Source organism: Heteronotia binoei, chromosome 15 (genome assembly GCF_032191835.1).
Source record: "Heteronotia binoei isolate CCM8104 ecotype False Entrance Well chromosome 15, APGP_CSIRO_Hbin_v1, whole genome shotgun sequence".
NCBI lineage: Eukaryota > Metazoa > Chordata > Lepidosauria > Squamata > Gekkonidae > Heteronotia > Heteronotia binoei.
The window spans coordinates 24,881,812-24,903,085 of NC_083237.1; the positions used below are offsets into that span (position 1 = coordinate 24,881,812).

The 21,274-nt window shown below is 44.8% G+C and overlaps 1 protein-coding gene across 2 annotated transcripts in view; it reads right to left on the bottom strand.

The window, feature by feature from the left end:
* SHISA7 (shisa family member 7) overlaps window positions 1-13,012 on the bottom strand; it is a 44,476-nt gene extending 31,464 nt beyond the window's left edge. For both annotated transcript variants that reach the window (XM_060256340.1, XM_060256341.1), the window contains exon 1: window positions 12,781-13,012. In XM_060256340.1, coding sequence (XP_060112323.1) covers window positions 12,781-12,804 — 24 coding nt within the window. In that variant the 5' untranslated portion in view covers window positions 12,805-13,012. The remainder of the gene's footprint in view (window positions 1-12,780) is intronic.
* Between the last annotated feature and the right edge of the window lie 8,262 nt (window positions 13,013-21,274).

Sequence of the window (21,274 nt, forward strand, 5' to 3'; positions counted from 1 at the left end):
AGTGCCATCTTATTTTAAAATGCAAAACAAAGTTGCCCCATGCCCTTCAAGGCTACTTCCCATCATTCCGACAATCACAAGAGAAAGAAGACGAAAGAATTAAGGAAAGAAAGATGAGACAAAGAAGGTGCAGTGTGTCAATTAGATCAAGTCATGAAGTCATGTTTGTACAATTCTAAAAAACAAAATTGAACTCCTGCTTCCCAGCTGGTCAAATCTGTGTTTTATGTTATTGTCTGCTTCTTGTGTTTCCTCTGTCCTGTTTTTACATATGAAAGAGGACCTGACTTGCATAGCCCAGGCTAGCCCAATCTCATCATATCTTAGAAACTAAGCTAGATTGGCCTTGGCTAGTATCTGGAAGGGCGACCTCCAAGAACTACCAGGGTCATGATGCAAAGGCACACAATGGCAAACCCCCTCTGAAATGTCTCTGGTCTTAAAAACAAGTCTAGCTCGCCACCTAGTGCTGTGTAACTTTAAAAGAGCTAGAGCTTCAGGCTGTCAGACAATCTTAGGATCTCCTGGCTATTCTATACACAGTGCCATGTGAAAGGGCTTCAGCTTTACATCTTTGTAATGCCACCTCAAAAAGAATCAGTTTAACCCAGACTTGTAAGCAATAGAGCAATTAACAGACAGCATTTATTGCCTTACGACACTCTCACCATCATTCTCCCATGCTGACATGTTACTGTTGTATTGGTTTCCCATGCAAATGCTAGCCAGACCAAATGTTCTTTCAATTTGTTAATTCCACTATTTTGCCATTGGATTCTAACTTTGTACCACTTTGCATTCTTAACCACTGTCCACCAGCTATGAGTAGCTCTGCTCACTGTACCCCATTCCCTCATCTGATGCATGCATATGAAAGCTTACATTCTGAATAAAACTTTGTTGATCTTAAAGGTGCTACTGGACTCCAGCTTTGTTCTATTGCCTCCTGGGTAAGAGATCACAGGGAATGCATCTTCTAAGAAGCTGCTGGCTGTGCCAGAAGCTTTCTGTTTATTTATTTTTTACTGTCAAAGGTCACATGGCAACTCCATGGGTTTTTAAAGCAAGAGACATTCAGAGGTGGTTTACCATTGCCTCATTCTGCACAGTAGCCCTGATATTCCTTGGGTATTCCCCACTCAAATATTTACTAGGGACAACCCTGCTTCTGACAAGATCAGGATAGTTTGAGCTATTTGGGTCTGGACAAACAGCACCTAAAACTAAAGCAAAGACATTTTTATTTAGTAGTAGTAGGTTAGATCTAATGCCTCCCCTCTGTTCAACTAGAATCTAATTACTCTCTTATTTGTTGGAGAAAGACTTCTGTTAACAGAAAGACTTTCTCTACTGGAGGAAGACTTCGTGGATGAGGTTAACAGGGTCCAATCAATTTTATATGCACATGAATGCAGATCAATTAATCGAATACAATAATCAACTAAAATGTTTTGATTCATGTAACAGCCCAAATTATTATTTCTCGAGCTCTGGCTGGAATTTCTCATAGCAGCATGTGTGTGGAAGGGTGCCACATTTTTTAGTTTAGGGGGCATAAATGACTGCCTAAATATGTGTGTGGTTGTTCTGTAAATAAATTAAGCTGTGTCTCTCTGTGTACATGCATGCAAGCAATTAGAGTCCGGAGCTACTTCTTTGCGTTGAGTTGAATCCCACATTTCCTTCTGGTTATGCATAGCCATGATTATAATATTGTGGGCTCTGGGTTGGGAAATTCCTGTAGATTTGGGGATGAAGGCTGGGGAGGGAGGGGTTTATGCAGCGGAGAGACTTCAGGAGGGTATAATGCCATAGATTCCACTTTCCGAAGCAGTCCTTTCCTCTAGGGGAACTGACCTTTATAGCCTGGAGGTCAGTTGCAATTCTGGGAGATCACCAGACCCTAATTGCAGGTTATGAAATAGATGAGAATCACATCTATTCTGGCATCCCCAATTGCAGGTTGGCAACCCTAGTGCAAAGAGTCTTGCACTATTTAGCGCAAGAAGTGTGTTCTGATGGTGCAAAGCTCTAACATTAGCAAAATGGAATCAGAGGATCTAACCTTTCATCTTTTGTCTACACAATGTTTAAGTATATAATAATTGCTTAGATTTTTAACTATAAATTATGAAATGTTAATTTTAATGCTTAATTTTATATTTTATGTTAGTTTTACATGTTGTAAGCCGCCCTGAGCCACCTAGTGGGAAGGGCGGGATATAAATCTCAGATAAATAAATAAAAATACACAAGTGTGTTTGTGTGGGGGGGAGTTTGTAACTGATGAGGGTGTGAATTCCACAGGTCAGACGTGTTCCAAAATCGTGTGCTTAAGAGTATTTTGTGTGCAACCAAGGGTTTGCTAATGCAGTTTGGATACAATACAACAAAATCTCTGTGTGTGCATTGGTGTGTGCAGAAAAACTGTTCTAATATGATACCAAGAAAGTCCAGATTTTCTTATCTGGGAGAAAACCGCACAATCTCACTGCTTCTTGCCTCCTTGTGTAGTTGGACTAAAATGTGTCAAAATCCAGTCTGTCCTGCAGAGGACTGAAGGAAAGGATAGAGGAATGAAGATAAAATGTGCTGAGTAGGAAGGCTGGCTCCCCAAACCCAAGAAGACCCTGGGGTCCCCGTTCAGGTGGTGAGAGCGGGGCAACCACAAAACAATCCGAGAGGCCACTCTGCTCCTGTCTACTCTTTCCCCAGCCTTACTCCAGTTTCTTTAACAGAAAATTATCTATATTTTTAAGACCTCTCCCCACAACAATTATGAAGTTTAAACCTTTTTTTAAAAGTGGGGAGAAGACATAAAAGCCACATTCTTTTTGCAGGATTCTACATAAACGATTACTTGTGTTTTTTCTCCCCTTCCAACCACTCACATTTTGCAGCCTGCAGTGTGATGACAGCCATGCAGATTTCTAAGCCCACTGAGCTAGACTGTGTGTGTGGCGGGGGGAGAGTAGCTCATGTTTGTAACAGTCTGTTCAGTGCCTGTGAGGATAAAAGTCTGCGTGTGTATGCAAGCAAAGCAAGGAGATCGCTTTGCATATCTATGAATGATCCCAGACATTTTATGCATATATATGTATAAAGGAGTGAAATGAGTATTGCATAACATGCTGGCTCTGCAGATTCCTATGAGCATGCGACACACAAACAAAAATTTTTCCTCAGTGCATTTTGCAAGCGTGCAAAGGTTCTATTCCGTTCCTAAGATTTCCATCCATAATAACACACTAATTTCTCATCCATCCCAACAGGTGATCTTAGTTTTCATTCTTTCCTGCCTTTCCATCAGCCACACACTTTGGTCACCCACCCTGTTCCCATCTTTCATTCTCCCCCGCCACGCTGCCTGTACACTTAAGCTCTGTGTGTGTGTCCACAGGAACATGTGTCAGCCTTTGTGTGGTTCACTGTGTGCCTTTGCCTCAACAGAGCAGGTGCCTATCTTTTCCTCTCCATCTGGTTGAAAGTCAGAGTTATTCAAATAGGAAAAAAAGATAGACCTGCCCATACAACCTTTTATTTTTATATAAGGAACTACTGGGTTATGTGTGTGTGAAGAGGTAGCTTAGCTGTTCGGTGGATTGCCTGAAGATAACCAGTCAGTTTTATTTATTTACTTTTAATTTGTTTTTAATTCATGTAGTGCATTTGCACAATGCTTCTCCTGGCCTGTTTGAGGCAGCTCCCAACTAAAAGAAAGCCCACCAAGACAGGAAAAACAAGTCAATGCAACCAAATCAATGAAACAAGCTAAGGCAATGAATGAATAAATAAAGGTCAATAAAAATAGGTTATGCCAATTAAAATAAGCCATGGCTTAAAAGCCCATAAAACAAACCATACTATCTAACATTATATTGTTGTGATTGTACTCACCGGTACTGAGTACCGGCACCTTTTTTCAACTCTCTCTCATGTCCTGAGGGGAGAAATGGTGGAAATCAGCACAAGCTTCTATATCAGTACTGGCAACTTCTTATTTTTCTTTTTGCCAAAAAAAAACATAGAATAAAAGATTTGCCTATAGAGAACATAAATCTGAATGTAAGATCATAGCATCGAAATGTTAATCTTCTATGTTTTTAAATTGTTTTATGGTTTTTATGTCCTATTGTCAACCTATGCATATGCATGAGCATGTAAGCCGCCCTGAGCCTGCTTCAGCGGGAAGGGCGGGACATAAATGGAACGAAATAAATAAAACAGGCGTTGGGTCAAGAGCAGCTCATAGTACAGTTAAAAAAGATGGAAGCCCTTTGTTTAAAAAGCCTGGATAACAACAAATGTTTTGGGCTGGCACCTAAAGGAGAGTAAGGCAGGTGCCACAAAGAAGAAGAAGAAGAAGAAGAAGAAGAAGAAGAAGAAGAAGAAGAAGAAGAAGAAGAAGAAGAAGAAGAAGAAGAAGAAGAAGAAGAAGAAGAAGAAGAAGAAGAAGAAGAAGAAGAAATAATTGGATTTATATCCCAATGTTCACTCAGAATATCAGTGAGGCTTACAATCTCCTTCCCTTCCTCTCCCCTCACAACAGACGCCCTATGAGGTAGGTGGGGCTGAGAGATCTCTGACAGAAACTGCTCTTGAGAGAACAGCTCTGACAGAGTTATGACTGACCCAAAGTCACTCCAGCAGCTGCATGTGGAGGAGCGGGAAAGCAAACCCAGTTCTCCCAGATTAGAGTCCATGCACTTAACCACTGTCAAAGGGGAAGGCATTCCAAATGTGAAGCACCACCACTAAAAAACCACCTCTCCAGTGGCCACCCTCCTCATCTCTGCAGGCAGTGTTCTGAGGACCGAGGATTGAGGCAGAGAAGATCTTAACCAGTGGAGGTGGAGGTTTTAGTTTGTTTGTTTGGGTGTTTTTTGGGGGGAGTTACAAAAGATTTATTTTTCTTATAGAAAAATGTATGCATGCTAAAAGGCAGGCCAGTGAACAAATGTATGGGTGAGATACTTTGGTGGGTTTATTAACCAGGCTAGTTTAACTATAACTTCCTGGTTGAAAAGAGCCACTTTAGCAAGAATTTTGCACAGGGTAAATCTGATGAGGAATGAAAGTGATTGACACTGCAATCCTAAGAAGACTTTCCTGGGAGTAAGCCCTACTGAATAAACCCGAGTAAGAGTCTGAGTAGACCCACCGAAGATTGTTCTGTAACTGGCCTAGCTTAGACAGGGGATATGTATGCAGATTCATACTCATCTTCCATGCCATGTGAACAACCAGGTTAATTACCAAAACTAGTTGTATTTTGTTGTCTGTCTTTGTTGTGCCCTCAAGTCACAGCTGACTTATGACAACCGGATGGAGTTTTCAAGGCAAGAAATGTTCCAAGGAAATTTGCCATTGACAGACCCTGGACTTCCTTGGTGGTCTCCCTTCCAAATACTAACCAGGACTTACCCTTAGCTTTCAAGATCTGATAAGATCAGGCTAGCCTGGGCTATCCAAGTCAGGGCTCTAGTTTTAGTAAAGGTAAAGGTAGACCCCCCTGTGCAAGCACCAGTTGTTTCCAACTCTGGGGTGACGTCGCATCACAACATTTTTACAGCAGACTTAACGGGGTGGTTTACCATTGCCTTCCCCAGTCATCTACATTTGCCCCCAGCAAGCTGGGTACTCATTTTACTGACCTCGGAAGGATGGAAGGCTGAGTCAACCTTGAGCTGGTTACCTGAAACCCAGCTTCCGCCAGGATTGAACTCAGTTATGAGCAGAGAGCTCAGACTGCAGTACTGCAGCTTTACCCTGTTCCTCACAGAAGTGGTCTTTGAAAAATGAGGCTGAAAACCTATGCTAATATATCTATCCTTGAACCACCTTTAACACAGGAGGATGCTTAAAGGCAGTAAAAGGTTTCTAACCTGTATTATGTAACCTGAGATGATGTTTAGAATATCTCAATTTCTAAATGAAATCCTCACACCTGCACTATTTATACATGCAAACCCCTGCAAAAATTGACGCTTGGTTCTTGGTTTTCACATAGTGGCCAATCTCTACACCCATTCACCCCCTGTGGTGGATTTAGATCTGAATTACACATGCAAACAATGTTGTGATGCCTGCTTTACAGCTGAGCCACAAAAGAAGATGAAAAACAGAGGGGAAAGAGAAGTCGTAGGGATGTAGCAAAGCTCACTAGACATGTACAAAAGGGAGTGGACTTGCATTCTCAGTATGCCACTGTGTGTGAATTATTAGGCCAACTTTCAGAAGAAGCAAGGTTAATAAGATCATTCTGAGATGCCCCTTACACCAAGGTACCATGGCAAGAAGTTACTCAGACAAGAGGCTGACCAGAATCACTCAGGCCCTCAGCATGGTGCCCACGGGTGCCACAGTGCCTGCGAGGTGAGGCCAGGTGTGGCACTTGCCCAGCAGGATTTCTGATTGGCCACTGGAGATCTGATTGGCTGCACAAGTTAAAGTAACATTATTTCTGTTGGAGCAACTCAGTATGGACATTGGGGGGCACTACATCACTCTAAGTACATATAGAAGGGGTGGCCAACGGTAGCTCTCCAGATGTTTGTTGCCTACAACTCCCATCAGTCCCAGCCATTGGCCATGCTGGCTGGGGCTGATGTGAGTTGTAGGCAAAAACATCTGGAGAGCTACTGTTAGCCACCCCTGGCATATAGGCATTATCTCCTTGAATAGAATGCCTCCCTTTGTTTTAACCTGTGAGCTGTATTCTGACTCCTCCCCTGTCTCTTGCTTTGTCCTCTCACTCTCTTTACATGGCCTTCCATGGAGACACATTCCTCTGCAGGTCTCTCCTGTAGATACTCCCCCATATATAGAGTTGCCAGGTCCAGCTCAGGATTGAACTCTGAAGGGAGTTCTGGCCATCACATTTAAAGGGGCTGTGCTCCTTTTAATTGCCTTCCCTTCACTGGAAATAAAGGAGGGTGGGGACACTTTCTTTTGGGGCTCATAGAATTGAACTCCCTGGTCCAATCTTTTTAAAATTTGGGTTGTTGTTTTTTTTTAGGACGGGCTCCAGATGCTATGCTGAAAATTTGGTGCCTCTACTTTAAAACAAAAACCAGCCCCCCCATAGCCCCAGATACCATGGATCGATTCTCCATTATACCCTATGGAGACCAGTCTCCATGGGGTATAACGGAGTGCCCAATGGACATTCAACACCCCATCCCCCGCTTTCTGATAACCCTGAAGCAGGGCAAGGGCCTCCAAACCAGGGGATCCCTTGCCCCCCAGCTGTCCATTTGTGATAGGGAAAGTAGATTACATTAGGCTTCTTTTCTCTTCTTTTGACTGCAACCTGAATGTGAACTGGATCTACATGAATAAATGTAAGGTTACCTTTTTTGCAATATACGGTACTTCTTGGGAGGTTTATTTACTGCACTCAGTATCACACTTCTATGACTAGGCAAACTCTGCTATATTAACCAACTATCCCAATAGTTTCAGAGACAGCTGCCACCACAGTATTGCTTTTATTATTTTATTCCTCTTTCCCAGTGTGTGTTTTTTAAATTATCCCCCTTCTCTACTGCACTTGGACTTCATCTATGTATGTGAATCCGCCTCCCGCAGCAGCCATTTTGTGGTTAGCGCACCTCCTGTGGCAGCCATTTTGTAGTTGTGCTCAGCAACCTGTATTGGAATACCAACAGACCCACAGGCTCAAAAAAGGTTGAGAACCCCTGACCTAGAATGACAGGGTGCCTCAGCTGCCACTACTAATACGTCCACCATGAGGCCAGTAGTTAGGGTTGCCAGGTCTGACTCAAGAAATATCAGGAGACTTTGGGGGTGAAGCCAGGAGCAAGGGTGTGACAAGCATGAAAGAACTCCAAAGGGAGTTCTGGCAATTACATTTAAAGGGACCATAAGCCTTTTGAATGCCTTCTCTCTATTTGGAAATAATGAAGGATAGGGGCATCTTCTTTGGGGGCTCACAGAATTGGACCCCCTGGTCCAATCTTTTTGAAACTCAGGGGGTGTTTTGAGGTGAGGCACTGGATGCTATGCTGAAAATTTGGTGCCTCTGCCTCAAAAAACAGGCCCTCCGAGACCCAGATACCCATGGATCAATTCTCCATCATTATGGGAATCAGGCTCCATAGAGTATCATGGAGTGCTCAGCAGACACTTCTCTCCCCAGTCACCCCCCTGCTTTTTGATGACCCTGAAGAAGGGGGAGGGTCTCCAAATCAGGGGATCCCCTGCCCCCAGCCGGAGATTGGCAACCCTTCCAGTAGTGCCCCAATGAAGTGTTACACTTTTGGGGATTAGGGGATGACATTTGACACGTAAATTAAAAATGACTAATTACCACCAGTATTCAAGAATGTTGCAAGACTCAAAATTTTATCTGCCTCACAAGCAATTCTTAATTAATTTAAATACATATGTGTACTATGAACATTTTGGCATAGTTGACTTTTTTTTATGAGGAAGGAAGAGATGGTAGGTTGGATTCAAATTGAATTTTCCACTAATGGAAGGGGAGGGTGGAGATGATGGAAAGTGCTTTCAAGATGCAGCTGTTTTATGGCAACCCCTGTAGAGTTTTCAAGATAAGAGATGTTCAGAGGTAGCTTACCATTGCCTGCCTTTGGTAGGGGTGCCAGTCCCTAGGTGGGGTCTGGAGATCTCCCACTTTTACATCTGATCTCCTGCTGGAAGAGAGATCAGCTTCCCTGGAGAAAATGGCTGCATTGAAAGGTGGACTCTACGGAACCAGGCCCGTAGCTAACCAGGGGCCCCTCACCCCCCGACTGCCCCTCTCCCTCCTGCATGATTTTTATCACATGGGAGGGGCACCCAGAAGCAGCCGCTGCCCCTCCCATGCCATCCAAAGGGTCCACAAATCAGCTGATTGGTGGGGAACAAATCACACAGGAGGGGCGGCAGGAGCAGTCACCAGTCTCCTGCATGATTTAAAGGGCCCCCTCCCCCATGGCTCCTCATGACCCCTCCCCCGTGGCCCCCTGGCTACGGTGCTGTATGGAACTGTACCATGCTGAGGCCCCTCCCCTCCCCTCCCCAAACCCCACCCTCTCCCAGATCCACCCCAAAAGTCTCCAGGTGTTTTCCAGCACAGACCTGGCAACCCTAGCCTTTGTATAGCAACGCTGGACTTTCTTGTGTTCTCCCATCCAAGTACTAGCCAGGGCCAGCCCTGCTTAGCTTATGTCCACCAATTCCTCCTTCCTGCTACAGACCTCAAAGTTTCCATTTATGCAGTTCCTGAGGGTCCTTATCAACCAAGAGCAACATTTGTGGGGAATCAGTGAGCTGCAGTAGAAAGGGAGTAAGCAAGAAATTTGTATTCCAGTGACATAAGTGCCTTGCATAAGCAGAAAAGTGGTCTGGACCAACCCAGTGAATTAACAATAAAGCTGAACATTCACTGGAGGCCAGCTTGAGTATTTCCTTTGTTGTCCCCGGTTATGGTAAAATTCAAAAAGCAAAATCAAAAAGCATGCCTTTAGTTTGCCAATCAAAAATAGGCTCCTGTTAATTACTCAAATAAAACTTAGCTGAGCAATATCCTGCAGTCCTGCTCTGCAGCTTTTGTTCACGATTTTGCAGTGACTGTCAAAAAAGAAGAAAGGACCTATAAATTACTTCCAGTGTGGCCACTGGAGGGAAGCCACTTATTGTCAGCTCAACTAGCTACCCAGAAGTCTTTTCTCCCATCATGGCTGACATTGCACATATGCCGCACAAATGTACAACGCTCTGCTCTAGCATGGCCAGTGGTGAACAGCAGCCAATCACACAAAGGCATGCGCCTCTGAAATGGATGGGGGTTTGAAAAGACTGGGAATTGCTTGTCAGGAATTTACCCACAAGTCTGAACTTGGTGTGTACTGATCGTATTACCTGAGGAGAAGAGGGAGTGTTTCAAATCAAATAAGTGTTATGACATTGTCTGTTTTAAAAATATAACACCACATATCATATTGGCCATACGACCCACAAAATATCTGTTCCCAAAATGGCTGACCTGGAGGGAATGTGTTCTCTCAGGACTGCCAATGCAAAGCTGCATTTCTTCACTGCTGACACAGCTGATAGGGAGATGGCTGATGTGGAATGCATGAAAAACTGACCAGTAGCTCATAAGGCACTAACATGATGACACCTCCCTGCTTCCAACTCTGGCCAATGTTGTACTCATGTCTGTCTATCCAAACAGTCAAAGTGCTCCCCCCAGTCCATACCCATGAGTCCTAGGCTAGCAGTCATGCAAACCCAGAAGACCCCAAGATCCTTTCTTCCCAGAAATTCCCTCAGTAATTCCTGTTTAATCCTAAATAGAGAACACATATTTGTGACAGGTAATCCTAACACCCATGGCAGCATATGGTGACCCAGCTCCAAGTCCAGGTCCCAAATGAATCCCCCCATCCCTTTTCTTCCCTTCTTCCCCCCAATGACTGGTCTCCATTCATCTGACAGATCCATGCAGCCTTGCTGTTTCCATGACAACATTGCCATGGAAACTGCAGAACCCATTATCTCCTCCCCCTTATCACCACCCTTCCCTTCTATCCTTACTTCTCTCTTCCTTCAAAGAGAACCATAACTGGGATTCACTGGTTCAGCCTGCCTGGAAAAAAGAAGCCCTGGGGGCAATAGTGCCAGAAAGGCTTAAAAAGATTTTTTTTGGGGGGGGGGGGCAGGGTGGAGATGACTCTATAGCTCTGCTGGCACCCATGTTTAAGGGCAGAGAAGGCAGACATACATCTAAGATTCAGCTAACGCTCTGTCAGCTTTCTCCCTTTCACCATTTATTTGGTTTGGCCAAGCTCCCTGTTTCTTTCTTAATCTCTCTTATTTTATAAATTTTCCATCCCCCACCTTTTCCTTTTCACATAACCATTTTGTGCAATTCTCCCTGTCTCTTTCCTTCCATCTATCCTGATCTCCACCCTCCCATCCCTGACTACCTGAGATGCCCCCATTCATGTCTCTTCTGTTCCAATCCTTTCCTTTGACAGTAGGAGATTCCACCAGCAAGGCACCTGTGGGTTTGCATGGCCTGAACACTCTCACTGATAGTGTACCTTGGCACCTGGTGAGAAAGGTGTCATTTCTTTAGGTTTTGCCTCTTGCATTCACACAACCACCTCCCTCCCTCACAAGTGCACCAAACCTGTCTTAGCATGCACTCTCAAGGGTGTGCATTCCTTTGCTGAGTTATACACCTAGGTATGCATATGCAAGTGCTTCACGCACAATCTGCAATGACATGCATAAACTTCTCTCAACGACACTCTAGGATGACACATATCCTGTGCAATCAGTCCCTATTCACACGCGCAGACATTAATTCCTGTCTATGCTCATTCACATACAGGGACTCAATTGGGTGTACCTGGCCTGAAGCATATGTTCTGAATGCCCCAAGGGATACACAAAACCATTCACTTCCACACAGGGAAACAGAAATGCAGACACACAAGGGCATGCTGACATGGATTCTGTCACAGGCGTATCACACACACTTATTGCCAGCACCGGTTTTCTACGGATCTGTCCCTTTGTCACATTCAGGCAGAAGAGCAGTAAGGCTGCCCCAGGGGATGGGTGAGAGGGGGTGTGTTATGGTTAATTCGTGCAGGCTCCACCAGCCGGTGAAATCTCAGAAGAGTCAGTTTTGTCATCTTCATTCAATGTGTGTGTGTGCGTGTGCATCTGCGAGCGTATGCTTAAGGAGAAAGGGTAGAAGAAGCAAGTAACCCTCATGTGTAAATGCCACGGGCTCATGTCGAAGCTGCTAAAATATAATCTCAGCCTCCACAGAGATACACACAGAGACAAAACAGCCCCCAAAGTAGCATACTCAGACCCTCATACACACACACACAAAGCAGCAAGAACTATAAAGGACAACTCATGATGGGGCACGCACATATACACAAAGGAAATGTCACATGTTCAGACCCACAGCACTGATACACACACTCACACCTAGCAAAAGCGCACCATCTCCAGCATTTGACAGAAACACACAAAAGCCTCCATCTCATGCTCACACATAGTCCAGCTAGCAGACAACTACCCAGACCAAGTGACAGCATCAAAGCTGTCAGAAGCACAGACACATACAAACACACTCTCAAGTACAGCCTTACAAATGAGCCAAGGGAAACTAGCCACTCTTTTCACCAGCCACCTACACAAGCACAATTGTCTGCACCACTAAAATCAATTACAAAATTGTCACCACTCACACTACAGTAGGGACCTGCATTCTGCCAAACCATCCTGAGAGTGATGCCACATCTCCTTTGAATGTCAAGACAATTCTGTTCCTGGGAGACTCAGACTGGGGTACATTTGAGCCAGAATACTATCTACAAAGCAACAGCCAGCAATTGGGCAGCACTAAGTGCCATCCCACCCTCCTTGAGAAACTGTTTGTAAAATTAACAACAGAAATGTTCAGATTTTTGTGTAAGTGGCACAGATCTTCAAACGTAGTAGACTCTGAGGCAAAAATACACATTCCCAAACACATGCACACACATTCTCATAAGTCTGTGAGGGGAAAAACCATGCAGTCATAACTTAGATGTGTGCACATGTATGCAGTAGGCACACAGACATAACCAAATCCTTTAAGAGGTCTTCCCTTTTTAAATTTCTCTTCCTTCTGTCACCTGCCAGTTCTTATGCTCTGAGTAGAAAACTGCAACCCCTTTAGCCTGCCCTGTCCCACCCATCCAAGATTACCAACAGGAACATGTACAAAAATTCACTGCTTACCTTGATCTGTTTAAAAAATCCCATACAAAACACTTCCCCTGTCGGTGTAGATTTTTTTGCTGCAGCCCATCAGCAGCAACATTTACTTAAAAAAAAAAAATAGGAGCACCTGAAATTCCAGATGTTCCACCCTCAGTAAGGAAATATTTTAATTTTCCTTAATAGAAAAAAAATCCCACACCAAAAGTGGGTACTTTCTATTAAAAAATGGAATTCCACTCTGGTAAAGACAAGACAACGAATGAATTAGACATGATGCTTGAGGAATTCCATTGGTTGGTTGGCCAGCAAAAGGCTGCTCTGATTGGTGGAGAAAATGCACTCAGCAGATAACTATGTCCCTTACCAAAACCTGGATCCCTCCCTTCAAACTGCCTTCAAGACCCAAAGGAGTGGAGAAGGTGGGTGGGAAGAGCTTTCATTAAGAAAAAAAAAAGGAGTGAGCATCCAGCACAAGACGGGGCAAAGAAAGTGGGATGCAGGGGCATGTGATTGGACAGGGAAGGCTGTCAATCAAAGAGGATAATGCACCTTCCCCTCTCTCCCCTCCTTTCTGATTTGAGAAGGGAGGGGAAACAGCAAACTCTGTTAATTACCCAGTGCTGTCTGGTAGATCCTAAACAATCTTTTCCGGAAAACTGAGGGCTCCCAGCTGACAGAACTCATTGTCCCAGCCTTCTGCAATTTCAAGAATTCTTCCTCTTAGGAAGGGTCCATTTACCCTGATCCGATGTGGAAGACTGAATAGGATATTTGCATGGTATCTTATCCCTATGCACACAGACAGGGGCTTCTACTAATTCACACTGGCTGCTACCAGAACTTCGGCAGCTGACTCAGTGTGCACAATGGCTTCATCCTTTAACAATTAATTTAAATGTTGACGGCCCTCAAGGAATCCTGGGGAGCTAAACAATTTTTTTCATTTTACTTCCCAAAATAGGATTTTTGAGTTCCTCTAAATATGCAGAAACCCCTTGTCTGTGGGTGGCCCCCAATTCAGTAACGTATTGAGAGGCACTCAGCTTTATTCACAGGTGGAAGAATAGGTCACCCTATCCTGAAGGATGTCAGTAGGTTATAGGTTTAAGCAATTACTACCCAGCTAGCAATATAGCACAAAACAGAGCGCTTGCCAGCTTTTCAGAAAGAACAATCGTTTCTCAAGGAGGATAGAAAAGAGGTTGTATGATCTTCTGTGGATGGTGAAGTTTACAAGCAAGGAGACACCACTGAAAAGACCTTGTCCTGGAGAATGAGCTGCTTTATTGCAGAAGATGAGAACATGGAGATTTCCTTGCCTCCCCACCCCCCACCCCCATAAAGGGGGAGTATCAATAGTCAGTTTCTCATTACCTCCGTGAAAAGCTGAAAGTGATGGAGATTGGTATGTTGAGGCAGGGGAAAGATACTACCTTTTCTGGGGGATAATTCTGTGAATTAAAAAAACTACTTTGTAGCCCTGACCTGGATAGCCTAGGCAAGCCTGACCTCATCAGATCTCAGAAGCTAAGCAGGGCCAACCCTGGCAAGTTCTTGGATGGGAGACCTCCAGGGATGGGACACAGAGCCAGGTAATATCAAGCCACTTCTCTGAATGTCCAAGCTCCACTAGGAGTCACCAGAAGGGGTCACCATGACTTCCAGGTACACACACACACTACTTTTTTTAAAAAAAAGCTACTTTGTAGATGAGCCCTCAACCATGCCTGCTGGAAGGGCCCAATGAGATGTGGTGGCATCTGCTTGTTCACCACAGGGAGACTACTGAGAGGGACTGCTTCTTGGGGCTCAAACTAGGTGTGAGAGCGTCCTGATGTCAGCCACGGGGATACTGCTGCCATTTTAAAGATATTTTAAAATGCCATGAGGCCTCCCCCACAAATCTCCAGTGCCTGGTGTCCCTGTGCCAAAACAGCTATTTAGCACAAGAGAGAAGAGTGCCTCAGCCTACCACACTGCAACACATTTTTAAATCACTTTAAAATGGCAGCAGTATCCCCGTGGCTGACATCAGGACGCTCTCACACCTAGTTTGAGCCCCAAGAAGCAGTCCCTCTCAGTGCTTTAAAGGCTGTTTGGTTAGGTCTTAGATCCAAGAGGTGTGCTTCAAATTCCTACCCAGCTCAGTCACAGAAGCATTGGGTAATGCCACACAATCTTTATTTCATTTTCGATCCCTTCAACCAAAAACAAAAATAGAGCAAATCATTTTTAAAAAAAATACTACGGTCATTTAAAAATGTATGCAAGAAATCTACCAACAGTTTCCAGCCAGCCCACATCATTTGAAAACAACAGCTTCACAATTAGTAGAGCACTGAACATCAGAGTTGACAAGAGATCCCAATCTATCACGCCTAGCTTCAATAAAGGAAGGACAGTATAACAGCACATGTGAGATGGTCTCTATTGCTCCAGACGCAAAAGAACAATTTCTTTCAGTCTAGGGAACACCTTTAAGCCATCCTATATATTCAGAGGTTGGAAGCAAAAAGAATTAGATGCCTCTGTTTGGGATTTTTTTTATAGTAACCCAATAATTATTAACTGTAAAGGAAAAAGTAGAGAACATTGGGTAATGATCTAATTCAACACTATTATTTATTTAATTTCATGTATATCCCACCTTGCTCACCTATGGGAATCCAAAGCAGCTTACGTCATTCTCCTCTCCTCCATTTTATCCTAACAACCCTGTGATGTAGGTCAGGCTGAAAGACTGAGGCTGGCCCAAGGTCCCCAATGAACTTTGATGGCATGAGTGGGGATTTGAACCTGAGTTTCCAGATTCTGCCCTGACACTCTTAATCACTACATCACATTTACTTTATTCATATCCCACCTTTCTCACAAACATGGACCTGAAGCAGCTTACATCCTTCTCCTCTCCTCCGTTTTAGCTTCATGACAACCCTCTGAGACGGATTAGGCTGAGAGTGTATGACTAATCAAAGTCACCAAGCATGCTCCCATGGCAGTATGGGGATTCGAACCCAGGTCTGCCAAATCCTACTCTGATACTCTATTATACCACAGTATCTCTCTAAATGTGAGCTAAGTGAGTTAACTCTAATTGTGAGTTAACAGTGCTCTATAAAGTAATACCAGTGAGATTCCTATTACTACAACAGGTGTATGTGTGGAACGAGGACCTGCATATTGCAGGGATCCAATGGCACAGAGGGGATTTGTCTCTGTGGAATCTGCAGGACATTATACACGTTCATACTGCCCATGGAGTCCCTGTCAATGGAGGCTGTCTCATATACAGTTGGGGAGAGAACTTTGGTAGATCCCAGTTCTTCGTTGTCCCCATGTGCTCCTTGTATATGTGCACTCTCTGTGTGTCTTTTTCTACATCTTCATGCCAGTTCCATGCCTGGCAGAAATATCTCTTGGCTCCCTCCATTTCCCGGTTGGCACCAAATCAGTAGATCTGCCATTTGATGTTGGCTTTTTTTGTAATTAGGGAAATCTGGCAGGAGGGCACCAGAGCTCCCTAGAGCGAGAATCAAAATGCTACAGAATGCAGGGGTCAACCAATGGTTTATTTTTCTCAGCCAATGGTTTTAGAGAGGGGCTGGGGTTTACGCCTTCCACGCAAGTCCCACCCCTAAATGTATGGAAGTTGTTGGATGGAGTACCCACTGCTGAAGGAAAGGAATGCTATATGTACTCAGAGGCATTCTGCCTTTAAGATTACTTCTCTGGGCACTGAAAAACAGGTTAAGAGACTGAGCCCCGGGGACACTCCTAGTGCCAGGTGCAACATGAGCTGCTGCGATAACGGGGGAAGCTTTGGACAGTGTTTCTGCCAATTATTTAGTTGTAAAAAAGCAAAGGTGCACTGTCAGAAAAATGGTAGCATCGCTAGCTGGAAAAGGAAAAGATGTCACTGCATGGGACTGGTGCAGTGAACGCACAGACATCTTGAATGTAAGTGAATACATTCGTTTGTAACAAAGAGGCAGGGCTGGCCCTGCCACAAGGCAAACTAGATGATTGCCTAGGGGGTCGGCCTTCTGGGGGCGCCAAATTGGCCACCTCCATGTGGCTCAGTGATGTAATCAGTGCGGAGGGGGGCACCAGAAGTTAGCCTTGCCTAGGGTGCCTGACGGTCTAGGGCCAGCCCTGCAAAGACGCAACATGCATTCACTTTACAAATAAAACTGGCGACCAGTACCTGGATAAATATGGGGTTTGTATCAAATGGGGAGGGGAGGAGGCCCAGTCTCATCAGATCTTGGAAGCTAACCAGGGTCGACTCTGGAAAGTACTTGGACGGGAGACCAACCAAGGCAGGCTCTGCAGAGGAAGACAATGGTAAACCACCTCTGCTTCTCACTTGCCTTGAAAGACCCTTCCTGGGAACACCATAAATAGGTTGTGACTTGGTTGCACATACATATGCACACTGTATGACACATTGAGCTGTATGAGCATTGAATGTAAAATGAGAATTACTCAGTGCAACCTATAAGGAAAAATCAAGTGTACGCTACACAGACTGTACGTGCATTCACTGCAACTTGTGCACAGGGTTTATGACAACTTCCAGAATAGCATGTGAAAAGAAATTATATACCATGCTGTGCCTCCTAAAAGCAAGGCCTCTGCTTTTAAAATGGCTTTCCAAGGAGCAGGAGCTGATTGGAGTAATTACCCACAACTGATTTCCCTAAAAAAAGATTATACAGGATATATATATATATAAAACACGTTCCTAGTGTGCTAGCAATTACCTGGATTATATTAGGTTTGCAGTCAGCCAGCTGCCAAAACTACAGGATTAGAAATCTTGACTATGACTGGGGATGGGGGAAATGCCACAGATAAGCTATAAAAGAAAATCCCTGAAAGTGTTATTAGTTACTCTCACAAATATGAGGGTAGTCTCAAGATTTAAAATACACTTGGCTCTAGAGCAGGTAGGTAGAACAGTAGGGTTACTTTTTGGGGAGGAGGGATGCAGCAGAAATAGCCTGCAGCATAGCCCCCCACCACCACCACCATGGCCAGCTACAGCTGAACTCAGAGGCATGATGCCAGGCTGAGCTGAGGAAGTTACTGGGACACAGCTTGGTAGGGGAAACAGATGATCTTTGTTTCCCTCCTCTGGCAGAAAACTGAAACCAGGATGAGGGTAAAAACAATCCTGGGCTGAAGGGAGGAAGGACACTTGGACACAAACCAAATGCACAGCCCATGAACAAGGTACTAAAGAGCCCAGGGGGGGGAACCATGATTTATAACCAGTGTTCCCTTTAAGCTGAGTTAGTGTGAGCTAGCTCAGTTTTTTAGCCTTCGGCTCACACATTTTTGTCTTAGCTCAGGAAAAATGGCCCCAGAGTAAACTAACTGATGCACCAACTCACAACAAAAGAAGAAGAAAGAAGAAGAAGAAGAAGATGATGATGATATTGGATTTATATCCCACCCTATTCTCTGAATCTCCGAGTCTCAGAGCGGTCACAATCTCCTTTACCTTCCCCCCCACAACAGACACCCTGTGAGGTAGGTGGGGCTGAGAGAGCTCTTACAGCAGCTGCCCTTTCAAGGACAACTCCTACAAGAGCGATGGCTGACCCAAGGCCATTCCAGCAGCTGCAAGTGGAGGAGTGGGGAATCAAACCCATTTCTCCCAAATAAGAGTATACACACTTAACCACTACACCAAACTGGCTCTCCAGCCCAGTAGCTCACAAAGTAGAATTTTTGATTACAAGACACCACAGCTTATAACATGGCTGAGAATCCTTATTTCTACTCATAAGCACACGCTTAGAGTATGCGGGAATAATCCCACCCTGATGATGAACCCAAAAGGTGATGAGGGATATCTACTCCACATTAAATGATCTCCCTGGGATTTTATATGCCCACCCTTAATGCCATTCTATGGGAGATTGGGGACAAGTCATTTGACATCATGGTACCAGCTTGGCAGAGGGATGCCAGGCCAGAGGGCAAAATGGCTTCTGACGCTCCTAAATATCTATTCCTGATCTGGTTGGCCTCCCCTATCAGTACTGTCACCTGTGCTAAAAAATAGATTATCATCTGCCATCTCTATGAGATCTCATGATGTGAGACAGCCAGGCTGGGCAATATGTGATGATACAGCAAACTTCTCTTAGTGCTGTTGAGTTGTCTGTTTTAAAAATGTTTTATTGTATTTTATTGTTTTATCATATGTTGTACTCTTCCCTGAGCCCTACAGGGAATGGGCGGAATGGAAATATACTAAAATTAAAGAAAAATAAATAAAATATTGCTGGCTCTTTGCTTTGAGGTCCTGCAGGTTCGTTTCTGTTCCCAGGAGGGAGGAGGAAATGCTTACCGTATATCTGTGGGGGAGCATCCTTTCAACCAGGGACTAAGGGCACATAGAAGTACACAAAAGTTGTCCGCTGTGCTGACCCCCCCCAAAATCCAAAAGCCCAGAACACAATCCACAAGACGCCTTTTATTACAACCAACCACATGACACAGAACAGTGTGCAAGCTTTTGAGTTCTCCAGAACTCTTTGTCAGACTGGATGTTACAAAAAAAAATTTTTGGGGAGAAGATGCTAGGAAATGATGTAAAGGCCTGTGGCAGTCCATTTCTGTGTTGTGCACAGGTGTTAGATGCAAAACTGTTGCTGGTATCCAGTGACTCCTGGATTTACATTTTTAGATGGACACCTGGAAGTCTCTGAATACCAGCATCTATCCTCTGAGCGCAACGCAGAAGCTGCCGGCAACAGGCTTTTGCAGCATGGCTTAGCATCTTCCTTGACTTTTTAAAAACATTTTTTGTAACATCCAGCTTGAAGAAAAGAACTGGAGAACTTGAAAGCTTGCACCTTGTTATGTGTCATTAAGGTGGTCTGAATAAAAGGGTATTAGCAGGATTGTGTTCTGGGTTTTTACAAATACACCCCATACGGTTGCCAGTCTCCAGGTGGGGCCTGGAGTTCTCCTGTAATAACAACTGATTTCCAGGCTTCAAAGCTCAGTTCCCCTGGAGGAAATGCCAACTTCAGAGAGTGGACTGTTTGGTGTCACATCATTGCTAAGCTTCCCCTCCTCCAAACTCTGCCCCCTTCAGGCACCACACCCCAGTCTCCAGGAATTTCACAAGCTGGAGCTGGCAGCCCTACATTAGAGTGGTTTCCCAGAAACCTACCTCCTATAAGCCCTCCCTTCCCCAAAACTTCTCTCTTGAATGGGAGCTACAGGGGGGCTGCTTGCACAGAGACAGCTCACACCTGCAGGACTTGGGTAACCTTTCCAAATGTGATGAGATGATCTGGTCAGCTCCAGGGCAACAGCTGTGCTTCTGGTCAAGGGCTCATGGGGTTCATCTATTGAGGTGCCGGGGCAGCAGCTTGGTAGAGCATGCCTGCCCTATTTCAGCACCCTCTTCCCCCTCTGATCTCTTATCCCTCTTCTTTCTCCCAGCTTTAGTCAGCTCCCTCTCTCAGCCACTCCTGGACTGCAGCCATCTCTCCGAGACAGGAAAGGCCCCAGATCGCATTTCATGACACTCTTCCTGCATATAAACAGCCGCCTCCACCCCAGAGGCAGCCACATTGCGATGCCAGGAGAGGGATCCCTGCTTTTGCAAGTTCCATATTTTATTCCTCACTCCCACCATGACTTTATCAGGCCTGGAACAGGGTCGGGGAGGGGGGGGAAGAGGAAGGGAATCAGCAATTTAGCTCAGTTAGCTGATGTTTCCCAGTGTGTAGAATATCATCCAGTTTCCATGGCAATGGGAGTGCCACGGTAACCAACAGGGCCCCTTTTCTTGTTTGCTACCTACTTCTCCCCATGCCACGATGGCATGAGGAGTTACACAAGGACACGAGTGGGTAGAGGCCCCAGGGATGGGGTTGGGCCTAGCTATTTTGCCTCTGCAGGGGAAATCAATTTTCCCCCTTTCCCTTTCATCTCAAGAAATTTCAGCACACGTCTTCAGATCCTATAGCGAGCAGTAAATTAGGCAGGGCTTAGCAGGCAGTTCCATTGAAAGGACAATTTTCTTGCCATCCTTATGGGCATGTGGGCGTTTGACACCTAGGTAACGCCTGCCCTGAATTTAGTGCCAGTTCTTCCTCCACTTCCTCTTCCTCCTCCGGTTAGCAACTCTTTGCAGACCCAAAGGAGCCAACCTTTCCCCCTGGTTACGTTCGTTTTGCATCATGCCCTCACAAAATGCTCCTGTTTCGCATCAAAACACATTGCTAGGATATTAAAGGACTCAAGGAGGTTGGTGGATCCAGCAAACCATTGACTTCTTTTCATTAAGCCTGCCAATTCCCCCTACCACGAGACACTTTGAGCAGGACACCTCAGCTCAGAGTAATTGATAGCTATGGTAAATGTACAAAGCAATGGATGAGGTATGCTACAAACCAGAGCTAGCTTCATGCTTTTTGCCATTCAACCAGAGGTGTGGTCCACCTAAGGTTGCCAGCCTCCAGGTGGGGCCTGGAGATCTCCC